The following is a 16,413-nucleotide window of genomic DNA, read 5'->3' as shown; positions in this document are numbered from 1 at the left end:
AAACATGGTAGAGCCCTCTTGACTCATTAAGATTCTCAGGAAGATGCCATGCTCCTATCATGTGAAACCAGTGGAAGTAAGGTGCAAAGCTTTATACACAGAACTCCTGAGCTCTGGAATTTCATCTCAAAAGAAGCTCAGTCCTGATAGTGCTGTTTTAACCGAGCAGTCCTGTCAGCCCCACGTACCTCACAGGCTGTCTGTTGTGGGGAGAGGAATAGAAGTCGATTGTAAGATGTTTTGAGACTCCTTTAAGTAGTGAAAAGCAAGGTATAAAAACCAACTCTTCCTCTTCAATAAAGTTACAACTTTTAGACTGTGCTTGGTGGGGGGGAACAAATTCCAATCTGAACTTGGAGTTGCCACCACAAGAAAGTGTTGTGTAGTGGTTATTTTATTTTACAGAATGACCTGAGAGGCTGAAATACCAGCCAGCTTAAAGGTTCACAAAATATTGGGGGTGGGAGGGGGGGCTTGGGATTTTTTTCTGTTTTTAAAAAAGGAGGAATCAGTAAGTACATACATACTAAGTACATTCACTTTAATAATTAACATAAAATAATTGCTGGTACACCACTCGTGGAATTTTAACATTGAACATGAAATAAGTAGCATGTCTTTGGTAAGGAATGCAGTCTCTTCTTCCTTGGCTGCACATACATTAACAAAACAAAAAAAACTATGGAATGTGATCAGAGCCCTCCACGTACTAGTCAGTGATCCAATTTACCCTCACTGTGTATATCTGAAAGCTGTTTTTTTTTTTTATTACACACACACACATATATATATGCAAGCAAAAATACTATGCCAGGCTTACAGACTATAGCTTTGGTGATGCAAGCTTGAGTCACTTGTCTCTTTATGCATTTGCATAATAGGCTCTATGACCTTGGAGATAATTTAGGAATATAACTGTATGCTGATGCAAGATGATGTCTGTTGCTCTTTATAACGGCTTATCCTGCTTTACAGTAGCCAAGAATGGTTGCTGTATGGAGGATGCTTGACAACTGTGATGGTATTTGCACACTAAGAAGTCTGTTTGGGTGAAAAGAAACATGCAAAATTTTCACCAAGTAAATATTTGAACCCCTTATACCCCAAACCCTCCAAGGGCCATTCTTCTCCGAACGTCCCCAATACCCATCCATTCTCAAGTGCATATGAGAACGTTCTGTAAGTCTGTGGTTCTGTTTTTGCTCCCAGAAGGTTCAGGCCCCAGCAGTTCACATTAGTGAGCACTTGCCTTTCAGCTTATCTTTCTTGCGCTGCTGTTTGGATTTCTTGCCGTCTACCTGAAGACTTACACTTCTTCTCTTTTCCAAGTTCAAGAGCTCTTGGAAAAGCTCCTGCACATGGTAGTTCATTTTTGCGGATGTCTCCATGAAGGAACATTTCCATCTGCTGGCAAGGGCTTCACCTTCACTGGCATCCACCTCTCTCTGGGCATCATCACTCTTGTTCCCGACCAACATGATGGGAACCTTCTGGAGATCACCTTTGATCTGACAGATCTGCTCATGGATCTGCTCCAGTTCCTCCAGGGTCTGCCTGCTGGTGACGGAATACACCAGCATGAAGGCATGGCCTTTGGAGATGGAGAGTCTTTGCATGGCAGGGAACTGGTGGCTTCCAGTGGTGTCTGTGATCTGAAGGGTGCAGATATTCTTGTCACAGCTGATCACCTGGCGGTATGTGTCTTCAACCGTTGGGATGTACGTTTCTCTGAAAGTTCCCCTTACAAAACGAAGAACCAAAGAGCTTTTCCCGACACCTGCTGCACCAAACACAACCACTCTATAGTCGTTGCTTTGCTCTGGCATCCTGCTGATTCAGTTGGGAACCAAGACAAAGTCCTTTGTGCTTACATGCCCGTGAGGGAAACAGTCCTGTCAAAGAAAGAGAGTATCCAGTGACTTCGATACATAAGAGGCTACAATAGGTAAATCTCTCCCTCCCAAAGCCAGACCTATGGTTTCACCCTTCATAGGAAACAGTTGTGCTCAAAGGGAAATGTAGTCTCCAGCAGCTGCAAAGCTCTTCCATTAGGAGCAATAAGATCATAATTGCCCAGGAGATCAGCCAGCCCACCTCATTAATGTGTTTCTGTCCCCAAGCAACAGCATCCTGCAGCTGGTGCAAATGCTTGCTGGTTGCCTGTACAAAGATTCTGCTAATGATCATCCTCCCCACAAATAAACCATTTTCATTTTCTGCCTTTGGCATGTGAGGCAAAGCGGTAGGCTGGCTGCTGAGTTCCAGGGTTGATAAGCTTCAAGCCCCTTCTCCAACTTATGAGCCTGTCCACAGTAGATCTCAAGAAGCAACAGGCTGAATCACACAGAATGATGAATGCAAACAAATACATCCAAGCCTCATGTGTCACTTGCTGGCATAATCACAGCTGTCAGCTAGCAGGCAAAGGAGCCAGTGCAGTAAATGGAACTGCCTTACAGGAAAGCACATCCGGACTCCTTTAGGAAAGACAAGAATGGCACGCGTATTCGTGTTGTACAGCTGCCATCCCTGACTTGGGAAACCATGACTTTTCAAATTGCGATTTCTTCCTTGTTCTTCTACTGCCCGTAAAAGAAACATGGTCAGCAGTGTCTCTAAGGGCTTCTGCTCTCCCATTCAACAGCTACTGGAGTACTCTGGGCATATAAAGCTGTCAGGCATTTAAAACAACTCAAAATAGGATTCCTTCGTAAAACCATTATGAGGCATTCTGGAGCCATCTGAGTCAGGAGTGACAACAGTCTCCCCATGCAAGGATCCTCTTGCAGTAGCTGCCTGTGGGCTGCACATATCCCAGAGCACCACAGTAGGCAGTGTACCTGGATTGAATAGTCTTTCTTCAAATATGCTTTTAAAGAGACACAGGTGAGCTCCAGCTTTCATTCTACTCTAAGAATGCTTGCTAGGGAGACAATATCAGGTATTTCCCTACACACAAAAATAGCATCCAGCTGCTTCTAGAGCTGGAAAACTATTCCAGGTCCCTGATGTCAGGATGTTTAAGCAACTGGGATTCCAAGCCAAGCATCCTGTAATTGATGGAGCTGTTTAAAAATGGGAGTTCCTTGAAGCTACCCAAATGATGCACCCTGAACTCTTCCAAAGTACCTATTACTTCAGTGATGGGGATGAAACTTGGCTCCTTGGTTGGAGGAAGAAGCAAGCAGGCCACTAAGAAACATCACTGGCTACTAGGTTAATGATCACTGCATTGGGTTGAGGGGGGGGGGGTTGAAGTGAGGATAAATTAGCATAAACAGAGTTAGAAATACAGCCAAAAGTCCTAAACTGAGTATCTCCCCCACACCAATGGCAAAGCGGTTTGTCCAGATGTCATGGAGAGCAGCTGAAAAGTTTGGGAAAGGATCTATACTTTCCATAAATACTGTTCATGTGATACTATTGCTAGGACACATGAGAAAATACTTTGGAAAGTAATAACACTTGCTGTATTGGGACTGAAGTACAGGTACAGACCAACCAGCAAGAGCAGTTCAGGCAATGAAGCTTCTCCAAACATATGGATGCTGAAGGGCAAACTCCACCTCTTCATGCACTTGCATTACAGCCCAAGAGCTTTACTCCCACCCCAAAGAAAGACAAGAACAAGAATTGGACCCCATATTTTTATCCTGCCTCTGATCACAGAAGCACTGCCTCAAGTATTTCTTTCTGCTCAGCTTTGGCCAAATCCACTGGGAGAAAAATACTGGATCTGGACATGTGAAAGGAGGCTAAATTTGGGGGGAATGTATTGGGCCACATAGGCTCTCATCCTTTTCTCCTGTTGAAAACAAGAAAGTTGCAAAGCCATTTGCAAAGGGAACAGCCCATCATAACCTTCTTGCGGAAGAGTATGTCTCATGGAACAAGCAACTACACTGAAAACAAGGATGCAAAAATGCCTCTGAAAAACATCGGCGCAGCTAGTGAGGGGGTCGGGGGCTAAGATCCTCCCCGGGCTCCTCCGAGATACTTTGCATGCACATCGAAGCCGCTTTCCCCCCGTGCTCCGTTCCTGCCCCCTTGTTCAGCCCCCCAGGCCGGCAGGAGGGAGACCCAGCCCCCTCCCCCGTCCGCGCCCAGCCCGCCAAACCGGCTACGGGGACCCCGGCGGCGCCGCGTCTTGGGCCCGGAGCCCCCCCCCCCCCCCCCCCCCGAGCTCACCTCGACCGCCGGCTCTTCCAGCCGCTGAGCTGCTCGCCGGGCGTGACCAGGAGCCCCTGCGGGGAAGGAAGGCACCATCGCGCCCGGGGACTGGGCAGCCACGCAACTCTCCGCAGCTCGGCCCGGCCCGGCCCCGCCTTCGCTCTGGCCCGCTCCGCTCCACGCTGCCTGCCTGCCTGCCTGCCTGCCGCCGAGGGGGAGGCCGCCCATTCACGACTCGTGCCGCGTCTCCGAGGAGCGGAGCATCCCGGCTGTGCGGCTGACAACGGATTGAGGCCCACAACAAAGCATTCCCCGGTTGAGATTTTAAACACGCTCGCCCATTTCTCTCAGCCCGTGAAACCATTCAGGCGACGTCTCCGCATGGGAGTATCCTGCTCTCCCCGGGCGTGGGGCAGGCTGCACCTGTTGAATGCCAGCCTTCGCATGCAGATATCAACGGGCAAAGCCGCGGTCAGGGGGGAAACTCGTACCCTTGGGCAGTTCAAAAACTTGTCCTTAATTTGCAACTACTGGGAATTTTAAAAGCAGCTTCTATATACAGTTTTAAAATAATTCCATATTGCTAAAAAAAAAAGAAAAAAAGAAAGTACAACTACAATGAAAAGCCAGCAAAGGGGAACATGGGAATGCATTCTATAGCAAACGCAAATCAATAAATAAAGACTTCTGTGTAGTCTCAGTATACTGCATATTTTCATCAAACTGATCCCATCTGGATGCATGATTGCAGGTTAATGACTTTCATCCGTAGGTCCCTTCCTCCTAGTGCATACAGCTAACAGAAGCAGGCATTAACACCCATTCAGACCAATGGGCCAAGTGTGGAGTCTCCCCTGTAGCAATGACTCTGTTCCTCTTGAGAATAGGAACCAAGAGGATGCTACTTTTTATATTCCATTTAGAGTTGTCATTTTTTCCTCTGACAAATAACTCTCTTTTAAACAGCTGCCCAATGGACAGAAATTCAAGATGTAGCTTGTCCTGGTAGAGGACTTCACATGTGGAATTTCTGCTTGCCATGTAGCTGTTAAAGAAACCCACTAGTTTCAGGAAATAAAACAGCAATTCTATTCCTTTTTCACAAATTAAGGCCAAAGGAAAAAGTCTCTCAAATTCGTGAGAGTCCAGTGTGACTGTCAAACAGCTTATTTCCTCTTGACTCATCATTATTTATTTACATCTAAAAGCAGACAAATTAGTTCCAAATCTGTATTCTGGCTTTATGTTGAAATATTTTCCAGCAGCTATTTTTTCAGACGGCTGCGAAAAGGGATGAATATATAAAATGCCTCTTTTCCCAGTTAAGGGGGTAAAAGAGAGTGAGTCATTTTTGCCACTACTTTCATATGAAGCCTTTTGAATGTTAAAAGGGGCTGACAAACTCTAGACCGTTTTAAAAACAATGCATTTGTAACCATATTAGCAAGCCTGATACCAACCTAATTTGATAGTTGGAGTTGCTGTCCTTTCTTAATGACCTTGCCATGCTTTTAATAGTAGTCCAAAACCCAAAAAAGGAACCAAAACCCAACCTCACTAGACAAGTTAGGAACCCGAAGCTACAAGGATAATTTTTAAATGCAAATGTTTATTACAATGAAGTGCACAAGTTAAAAATTTAAAATATCGATAAATCACAATTGTATATTGTATATCATTCCACAGCTTCACATGGAACTGAGACCAAATGTGTTTCATCCCAGCAGTCAGGTCATTTTAAAATGAACTAATACATAAATTTTGGGGCCTTGCTGGGTGGTAAAGAAAGTCTATATGATGCTGCTTCAACTAAACTATGGAATATTAAAAAATGTCAGGTTTGGAGCCCACAGTTCAAAATATAATTCCAAAGGCCACCACTGTCCAAAGGCAGCAAAGGTGCAGGTGAAGATTTTCCTGGCAGTATACTGCGGAGAGGAAGAAAATATTCTTCCTTCAAAGCTGGGATGTGTGGAATTTATTGAATGCTGCCTGTTCTTAACCACCGTCACCCCACCCCACCCCCAGTTACCTTTGGTAGGTCAAGGAGATTAATTTAAAGGCAAACCTTTAAAAAACTGATCCTGTTTGAAAAATTTCTCAGTGGCATGAGTTAAAAATTAAGAATGCCCTCTTCACATGTTTTGTATACATTTTGTAAAGAAAGAAAGAAATGCTAAAAGAAATTCTTCGGAGGAAGCCCAGAGCAGCCATGCTGGATGAATCACAAAATAAAAGCCATGTAATACCGTTGATTAGAACCAACCAAAAAATATAAAACAGTATGCAAGTGTTCAAGTTCTCCAGAACTCTCTATCAGACTGTATGTTTGTTTGTTTTTAAGGAGGAGAGGGAGAAAAACATCATTTCAGTAAGACTCCTTATCTTCCCCATGGTAGAAAGTCCAGATGACCTGAATAAATTAGATGGTGCTGCCTGTGGTTGGTGTATCTTAGCCTTGTGGGAAGGAAAAGAAAGAATGGCAAATCTCCAGATGAAAATACAAAAACCCATAGCTGATTAAGTATTGCTTTAACTTCAGTTATCATACCCAGGTCTAAAAGGACAAAAGCCAAGGGGAAAGGTCACTATGGATGAAGGTATTTGCAAGACATTCTATTTACCAAAGACCATGTAATTAGAGGAGAGGGTGGTATCAGACATCTCTGAAAAAGTCTTGATGCATGCTTGTCTTTAGAACAGCTGGGCTGCTGTGGTAAATTGGCTAAGAGTGAACACATTGAAACTAAACCCTGAAAAGACAGAGGCACTGCTGGTTGGGAAGGTAAAGATCTTGAAAGGCACTGTGCTCTCCCCTTCTGATGGAGCTCCACTGACCTTTCCTGGCTCAGTCAAGAACCTTGGCATTAAACTGGACCCAAGGAAATTACTGGAGAAGCAAGGTTGTGCAATTGCAAATAAAATAAAATAAAATAATGGCTTTCTCTCAATTCAGCCTAGTCTGAAAGATGCCCCCCTAACTTGATATGGCTGATTTGGACCTCTGGATCCACACCACAGTAACATCAAGTCTAGTCTTCTCTAATGCACTGTACAGTTTGGAAACTCCAGGTGGCTCAGCTATTGCCAGGAGCCAGACAGAGCATGCCTATTGTAAAATAGTGAGTTCGAACAGGAACAAGCGAGACGCAGTCGTGCAGAACAGCTCTTTTTATTTAAGAAGTGATTTCAGATGGAAGCAACCACGTTGACTGGGGCTTGCCTGGACAAGCCCCTGAATATATACACAGGGCAGAGGTGGACACGCCCTAGGCTGAACCTTGATTGGCTCAGCCGCGCCTGATTAGTTTAAACTCATTGGCTGCTCAACGGGGCAGCTTGGATCCTGTTCCAGACCCCAAGCTCAGCCTTCTGCTGAGTCACATACACAACACCCCTCCCCCCTTAGATAGTCACTCAGGAGGTGGTGAATAAAGTCCTGTAGGTATCTGGGGGGCACGCGGGTCCGCCCCGACCGGCGCGGCTCTGGAGGCGGCACGGGTTGACTGACCTCAGTCCGTACTGCCGCGCTCCTAGGGTCCGCCGCCGCGTCGGCTATTGCGGGCTCCATGCTGGGTGCCCTCGGCTCAGCCGCTGGACTGCAGAGTGGTGGTCTCCCGCCGGGGGTAGCGTCAGGGACGGGGTTGGCGGTGTCGCCTTCCCGATGCACGGAGTTGTCCCGGCGGCGCACCTGGTCCACGTGTCGCCGGAGGATCCGGCCGTCCTCGCCCTGGACCCCGTAGGACACGGGTCCCGTCGCGTGTGTGACGGTTGCAGGGATCCAACTGGGCCCGTCGCTGTAGTTCCGGACGTAAACCGGATCGTCTGGGGCAAAGGTGCGTGGCGCGGAGGGATTCTCGTGGCCCTTCTCCCGGGTTTCGTCATGGTCGGGGTGTAGACGATCCAGGAGGGTTCGGAGTCTCCGGCCCATTAGTAGTTCCGCCGGGCTCTTCCCGGTTGCCGAGGATGGCGTGGTGTGCTGGCGGGCGACGAACTGCGTGAGGCGCGTCTGCCAATCTCCTTGGGGGAGTTTTGACAACGCGTCCTTGGTTGTCCGGACCATCCGTTCAGCCTGCCCGTTAGTTGACGGATGGAATGGTGCTGAGGTCACCTGGCGGATCAGGTGCTGCCCCAAGTACGCCCGGAATTCAGCGGACGTGAACTGGGCTCCGTTGTCGGAGACTATCGTGTCGGGGAGCCCGTGGGTCGCGAACAGGCGTTGGAGGCTCCTGATGACCACGGCCGACGTCATGGCCGAGACCGGAACAACCTCCAGCCATTTCGAGAAGGAGTCCACGACGACCAAGAATGTGTGCCCTTGGAATGGCCCCGCAAAGTCGATGTGCAGGCGGGACCAAGGCTTCATGGCCGACTCCCATGTCCGCGGCGGTGCTCGCGGCGCCTCTGGGCGGTTCTCCTGGCAGGTCCGACAGCCGCTTATCCAGGACTCGATGTTCTTGTCCAGCCCCGGCCACCAAACGTAGCTGCGAGCCAGTGCCTTCATATGCACAATGCCAGGATGGCCATCGTGCAGCGCCTCCATGACCCGCTGGCGTAGCTTGGGCGGCACCACCACTCGGTGTCCCCACAGCAGGCACCCCTTGTGTGCCGATAGCTCCGTTTGCCTGGCGGTAAAAGGGGCAAAATCTGGGTCCTGTTTGCCCGCTGGCCATCCCCTCCACACCCAGTTGAGCACTCGGGCGATGAGGCGGTCTTTGGCCGAGTGCGCGGCGATGTCCGCCGATCGCAGGGGTTGCTGAGGCAGGGAGTCGATCAGCAACACCTCAGCAGCAGGGGCCGGGTCTGCGTCGACCTGTGGTAGCGGCAGTCGGCTGAGTGCGTCGGCGTGCCCGATGGACTTGCCAGGCCGATGAACGAGGCTGAAGTCATATCCATGCAAAAAAATGGACCAGCGCAGCATCCGCGGGGACAGGATCTGGGGCGTCTGGCGGTCCGTCGTGAAGAGGCCGAGCAAGGGCTTGTGATCCGTGACGATCGTAAACCGGCGGCCGTAGAGGTAGTCGTGGAATTTCTTAATTCCAGCGACGATAGCGAGCGCCTCCTTGTCGATCTGTGCGTAGTTCCGCTCAGCCGATGACAAGGTCCGCGAGTAGAAGGACACCGGGGCCTCGCGGCCGTCGGGCAGGCGGTGACCTAGGACGGCGCCGATACCGTGTTGCGATGCGTCACAGGCCAAGACGACCGGCTGCGCCTCGTCGAAGTGTGCCAGTACACTGTCGGACGTGAGGAGTCGCTTGACCGAGGCGAACGCGGCCTTCTGTGAGGGACCCCAGACCCAGGGAGTTTTCTTGTCGAGGAGCCTGTGCAAAGGCTCTGCCACGGTGGCCTTGTTGGGCAAGAAGGAATGATAGAAATTCAGGAGGCCCAGGAAGGCTTGGAGGTCGTGCTTGGTTTTCGGCGGTGGCGCGTTCTGGATGGCCTTCACCTTGTCTTCGGTCGGGTGGACCCCTTCCGCGTCGATAAGGAAACCCAGGAACTCCACCTTGGGGACGCCCAAACGACATTTCTCCCGCTTCACCTTCAGCCCGGCCCCGGAGAATCGGTGCAGGACCTCCCGGAGTCGGCTGGCGAGTTCCGGGACGGTTCTCCCGGCCAGGAGGACGTCGTCAAAATATGGGATCACCCCCGGAATCCCCTTGAGAAGGTCCTCCATTAGGTTCTGGAAAATTCCGGGGGCCACGCTGACCCCGAATTGCAAACGCTTAACTCTAAACGCCCCCCGGTGAGTGACGATTGTCTGCGCTTCCGCGGCTGCCGTGTCAACGGGCAGCTGCTGATACGCTTGGGCCAAGTCAAGTTTGGCGAAAACCTTACCCCCTGCTAGGGACGCGAGGAGGTGGCTGATCACCGGTACTGGGTACGCGTGCTGCTGCAACGCCTTGTTCAGCGTGCACTTGTAGTCCGCACAGATTCGTATGTCCCCGTTTGCCTTGATGGGCGTCACGATCGGGGTCTCCCAACGCGCGTTCGGAACCGGCTCGAGCACGCCTTGCGCCTGGAGTTTGTCCAGCTCCGCGTCTATCCGGGGCTTCAGGGCGAACGGGACCCGCCGGGCCTTGAGGCGAATGGGTGCCACCTGGGGGTCGAGGGCCAACGAGATTGGTGGCCCGGTGTAGCGACCGAGCGACGCGTCAAAGACTGTTGGGAATTCCCCGCAGATGTCCTCTAGCGCGGTGGTCTGGAGCCGCTGGATTTGAGTAATACCGCCGATCGTGATTCCCAGCGGCTCGACCCAGTCTAACCCCAACAGGCTGGTGCGCTCCCCTTCCACTATTACAAGGGGCAATTTTCCCGCAAAGTCCCGGAAGCAAACATGAAAATCCCCCACCCCCTTGATCGGCACTCGCCCTCCCATGTAATCCTTGACTATGTAGGGCAAGGGGCGGAGAGGGGGTCCCCCGTGCGGGCAAAGTCGCTTGAGGGTCGCGTTTGAAATTATAGAGAGCGACGACCCTGTGTCCAGTTCCATGGTGCAAGGGGCCCCCTCTATGCTTACCCTCAGCCGTATCTTCTCCTTGGGTCCGTTCCTCGTGGAGTTTAGGATGACGGTCCGGGTGCTGTTTGTCTCCAGGCGACGCTGGCGGCTGGTCACCTCACGCTGACCTCTGTTGCCTTGGGCCGCCCTCGGTTGGCGGTAGGCATTTTCGCCGGCCACGGGGTGGGACGCGGAATCCGGCTCTGAGCGGCATGCCCGGGCGATGTGCCCTTTCTTTCCGCAGACCCGGCAAGTCGCGTCGCGGAATCGGCACATGCTGCGTACATGCGGGCCTGCACAGCCAGCGCAGGGCCCCGTTGAGGTTGCTGGACGGCGGTGCGGTCGGGCCACGTTGTGGTCCACCTCGGCCTCCTCTTCCGCGAGGTCTCCGCCCAGGTCCTCGTGGTGGACGGCCGTCGTTGGCTTCTCCACCGGTGGGTGCCTCGACGCCTCATGTCCGCGGACGGTCCTGGCGCTGCGGTTGGCGGCCTCCGCGTTGGCCGCGTCTTCCAGCGCCTCTTTGAAGGTCAGCCCCTTCTTTCCGAAAAGCCGGCGCTGGGTGGCCTCGTCCCTGAGGCCGCACACAAAACGATCCCGGAGTGCCTCTTCCAGATTGGAGAATTGGCAGTCACGGGCGAGGTTGCGGAGTGCGGCGGTGAATTCTGCAATGGACTCGCCTTCTCGCTGTCCACGCTGGTAGAAAACATACCGGCACGCGATCTCCCCTGGCTGTGGATCGTAGTGTTCTTGGAGGCGGCGGAGGATCTCGTCCAGGTCCGCAGCGTCCACATCGTCGGGCGCAAAGAGGTCCTGCGCCAGGTCGAACGTGGCGGCCCCGCACGTGCTCAAGAAGACCGCCCGTCTTCTTGCGGCCCCGGTGATCTCGTTGGCCGTGAGGAAGTGGCGGAAGCGCTTCTCATAGCTTCTCCATTGGCTCGGGCGGCTGGAGTCAAACTGCTCGATCTGGCCCAAGGTAGCCATGCTGCGGCGTGCGATCTCGGTGCTTGTCGGCCCGGCTTGAGCGATTCAGCTGGCAGCTGGTTCCCCCCTTCAGACGGCTGGGCTCCACTCCAGTGGCTCGTGATGCCGGTCGGGTGCTGCTGGACTCACGCTTGTTAGCTGGCAGAGGGTCCCCAAGGATGGCGGGCTCTGTCCAGATGCGTGCAGGAGCAGCTTCGTTTCCTTAGAATCCCACCTTCGTCGCCAGTGTAAAATAGTGAGTTCGAACAGGAACAAGCGAGACGCAGTCGTGCAGAACAGCTCTTTTTATTTAAGAAGTGATTTCAGATGGAAGCAACCACGTTGACTGGGGCTTGCCTGGACAAGCCCCTGAATATATACACAGGGCAGAGGTGGACACGCCCTAGGCTGAACCTTGATTGGCTCAGCCGCGCCTGATTAGTTTAAACTCATTGGCTGCTCAACGGGGCAGCTTGGATCCTGTTCCAGACCCCAAGCTCAGCCTTCTGCTGAGTCACATACACAACACCTATCACTCCCATTTTGCAGCACTTCACTGGCTGCCCAGGCTCAGTTTAACGTATTAGTTATCACTTACAAAGCCCTTCATGGACTTGGACCCTCGTAGCTGCAAGACCTCCTGACTTCCTATGCTTTGCCACAAACTTTTATCTGAACAAGGTTTTCCGCAGGTGTCAACTTGCAAATATGCAAAATCAACTGTTAGTGGCCAGACCCCTCTCCACTTTAAGGTGAATTTTACCTGCAAACACTCTTCTCCAAGATTGGTCTACACACGGCCTTCACCTTGCTCTGCAATCACATTGACTAGCTAAAATACAAAAGGGATGTCAGTTGCATCCAAACTGGCCATGTTGCGCTGTCTGCTCCCAAGCAGAAATAAAACTGTACATGCCAGCTTGTTGTCAAACTCCCAGGCCTGGAGTCTTTGGAGGAGGCCACTGTAAGGCTGCAGGGCCTGTTAACCACTAACTCCTCCCCCTGCAAAACTGCAATGCCTATCTGCAGGGTGTTGCTAATGCCATCAACACTAAAATTCCCCAACTCAGGATCTAACTTGGCCATACATGTGCCTTCTCCATTGTGGCCTGAGGAGGTCAGGAAGGCTCCCACTCTCCTGGCTTTCTGCAAACGATGCCAACTTGTAAACTGGTCTTTCTACCTGTCTTCTTAACATCAATCTAATATACAGCAATTGTCAGGTAATGTCATTTGGCTCCATGTCACAGAAAGCTTCAACTTTTGTTAAAGGGACAGGACTTTCAAGATTTGAAGACTGAATGAGCCCAGCTAAAGATAGGATAGCAAGCGTGCAAGAGAAGCCCCGTGTCTTTAAAAGATGGCAGTCCAATTCCCAATGCATTTCTTCAGCCATACTCATCAGCATTTTTTTTCTGGGGATTTTGCCTGGGTTAGAATGCAGGAATCCCCCAAATCCCAGGGCTTTCCCCATTCAACCAGATCAAAGAAAAACCTCTTTTGATGGCATTCAAAGGGGAGACAGCAGGTGAAGCATCCATGTTGATGTTCCACCCACAGCTACTAATGTTGAAGGCTAGTTAAGGTCCGCAACCCTCCCTCCCTATTTGGTATTGCTGCTATCGCAGGAGAACATTTTTTGCATCCCTGTGGAGGTATAGCCCAGGTCCCCTGCAAAGGAAAATAAGCATCTTGTCACTCCAGTGATCCACAGAAGTACGATGAGTGGAGTCTCTTCATGCTTCTCTTGCTCCCATCCCCCTCCTTGACTCTGCACATTAATAGCATGATATTTCCACTGGTGTTGCAACTTCCATTTGTATACATGAATCTGATGGAATAGCCTGTTCTGTGGTAAGCCACAAGTTGGCACAGGCATTACGTCTCTCCAATAACCTTCTCCCACAGCCTCCTGTTCTTGGCTACTTCCCAGAAGCATTGAACAAGCTGCTTTTCTCCCCATTTTCCTTAGGTAGAGTGGCACAGGTTCAGCAGCCTCATTAAGGGGGTGTCAGTGAAACAGATGTTAAGGAGAAACAGCTTCAAGGGTCAGGTTTTATGCTGAAGATTATATTTGCCAGTGGCCTTGTGGAGCTTGGTCAGGGACACCTGCTAGGAAGGATGCTGAAGCACTGTACTAAGCAACCTGTCTAATAACCTAAGAACTATGCTCATACACAGAATAGCATCATCTTAAAAGTGAAGGATATTAAGTATTGGTAAAGTCTTAATGCCCAGAAAGTTAGCAGAGTGCCTTAGTATGGCAAGTAAGCACAGTGTGGAGCAGAGTGTGTGCAGCCAGAAAACAACAAACAAAGACACATTCACCAACGTGGTACTTAACTAATATAAGAACTATTTATTGGAGAATTTAATTCTATATACTTAGAGGTAAAGATTCCTATTCTACTCTAAATAGCTGGATGGAGAGAGATGCTGCAGCTGTCTCCCTTCTATCATGTTGCAGGCTCAAGAGATGGAGGAGGAGAGAGAGAGGCTGGGGAAACAGGAAATTACCCTCTAGGGACAGGTCAGTGAGATCAAAGGGGAGCGGTCAGTGTCCCTGCCTATCTCACCTAACTCTATGGTAAAAAGAGTTCTTGTTTACAGTCTCACAAGTCAGGAGACATTGCGCAGAGAGCTATTGCCAACAAAAAGTCCTTCATGCATTTTAAACCCTATTCTCCTTGAAATTGAAGTCAATGGAGATGGAAATGGGAGACTGTGTAACCTTCCTATCTCACTTAACCTTCCTCTCTCAGGGATCACATAAACTTACAAGTCAGCTTCCAAGGAGGATACTTTCACATTCAGGAATCAAGCAGGCATACAGTTGCCATGATCCAGTGAAAGATAACATGCAAGCAATTTGCAGGAGTGGGAACTGTCTGCAAGTATCAGATACACAAGCAGATGAGGAGATGGTATATCCAAAGTGGGGAAACACTACCCAATACATATTTAAACACATACTTCTGGCCCATATTCTGGCAGCATTAGAGCTGAACCTACACATTCATACTTTTTGCATACCTGAGGAGTTTCCTAAGCATGTACAGGCCCTTACCTCATTTACCAGTGGCCCCAATGTGCTGTTTTCATCACCTGCTCAGTAACCAACCAGGTTATTACTACACTTACTGATTATTGTTAACAAAGCTATCTATAACCAGGAATGCACACAGAGAGAAGAGGACGACAGCCGGAAGTGAGATGTAACAATCTTCTCTTGAAGACACAAACATTCATAAACACAGTATAAGCACCAAAGGATATGCACATTGTGCTTTTTGTTCACCAGCTAAGAACCAAAATAGGAGCCTTTGCAAAGCACCTCCTGCCCACAATAAAAAGACTGCCGTGTCATTATGAACTCCCAAAGATTCCCTCTGGGGCCTCCTCTTTCTACCTGGAGTCAATCTAAACATAGTATGAAAAAAACACACATGCTAGTAATGGTGGCTGGTCTCCATGGTGGCTGACTTTCTCATCTATGGCCTCCCGCTGAAGCTCAAAATGCTTCTCCTGGGGAATTTCAGGGAAAAATTTCAGAGGGCATGATATGGAAAAGTCGTGCTCTGCAGGCAGAAATCCTTCTGCCCACAAAAAGTCTACACCAGCCAATGTATTTCAGATTGAAATAAACAGTGTAACAGTATGAAGAAACATTCCACATGCTGCATAGTTGCAGTTGTTTATATAACATTCATTTAATAGAAGTGCAGGAAATAATCATTCTTTTCCAAATGCTTTAGTTCAATTATACAAGCACCCTCTAGAAAAAGGCCTGAACTGGGTCAGTTCAGTCACCCCAAATCAGGCTGTTGCTTGTTCTCTTATTTAAAACAATCCATGCTCCATGATTCCTCCTCATCCGAGAGTTTGGCTGTAGCCTGTGCAGGTCTCTAAAGTAGAGGCATAATGGATGGCTTTGCAGATTGCTCTGTGATGAGTTGATCCTGGGTCTGGACCAAGGAAAGCAAGGAAACTGGGAACCAGTTTAAGGTAATTGTGTTAGGGAATTATTTGTTATTTTTCTTACCCAACTTCACTGTACTGCATTACCCTGGAGGGTATTTACTGGGACAAAAGTTCAGGCATTGTTAGCAGAATTGCAAGTTATTAACCATTGTTGCATTGTTTGTTTTCTGTTAAATGAAATCCTTTAACAGAAAAAATTTCAACTCTGCTAGAGTTTTTATCAACATACACTGGATCATGGAGAAAGCTAGGGAGTTCCAGAAGAACATCTACTTCTGCTTCATTGACTATGCTAAAGCCTTTGATTGTGTGGAGCACAACAAATTGTGGCAAGTTCTTAAAGAGATGGGAATACCAGAGCACCTTATCTGTCTCTTGAGAAACCTATATGCAGGTCTGGAAGCAACAGTGAGAACCGGACATGGAATCACTGATTGGTTCAAAATTGAGAAAAGAGTTTGGCAAGTCTGTATACTGTCGCCTTGCCTATTTAACTTGTATGCAGAGCACATCATGAGAAAGGCAGGGTTAGATGAGTCACAAATTGGGATCAAGATTGCAGGGAGAAATATCAATAACCTCAGATATGCAGATGATACTACTCTAATAGCAGAAATCGAAGAGGAACTAAAGAGCCTGTTGATACAGGTGAAGGAGGAGAGTGCAAAAGTTGTCTTGAAACTGAACATCAAGAAAACGAAGATCATTGCATCCAGCCCTCTCAATTCCTGGCAAATAGATGGGGAAGAAATGGAGGTAGTGACAGATTTTATTTTCCTGGGTTCCAAGATCACTGCAGATGGGGA

General features: G+C 49.5%; 1 protein-coding gene across 1 annotated transcript; it reads right to left on the bottom strand.

The window, feature by feature from the left end:
* Nucleotides 1-526: 526 nt before the first annotated feature.
* DIRAS3 (DIRAS family GTPase 3) lies at nucleotides 527-4,555 on the bottom strand. The gene is made up of 2 exons (XM_077333384.1): nucleotides 4,189-4,555; nucleotides 527-1,892 (listed from the first exon to the last, which is right to left on the bottom strand). Exon 2 carries the CDS (start codon nucleotides 1,824-1,826, stop codon nucleotides 1,230-1,232), a length of 597 nt encoding a protein of 198 aa, XP_077189499.1. The 5' UTR covers nucleotides 1,827-1,892; nucleotides 4,189-4,555; the 3' UTR covers nucleotides 527-1,229.
* Nucleotides 4,556-16,413: the final 11,858 nt, after the last annotated feature.

This window comes from Paroedura picta, chromosome 4 (genome assembly GCF_049243985.1).
Source record: "Paroedura picta isolate Pp20150507F chromosome 4, Ppicta_v3.0, whole genome shotgun sequence".
In the NCBI taxonomy this organism is placed as follows: domain Eukaryota; kingdom Metazoa; phylum Chordata; class Lepidosauria; order Squamata; family Gekkonidae; genus Paroedura; species Paroedura picta.
This window is presented reverse-complemented; position numbering and strand designations above follow the sequence as displayed.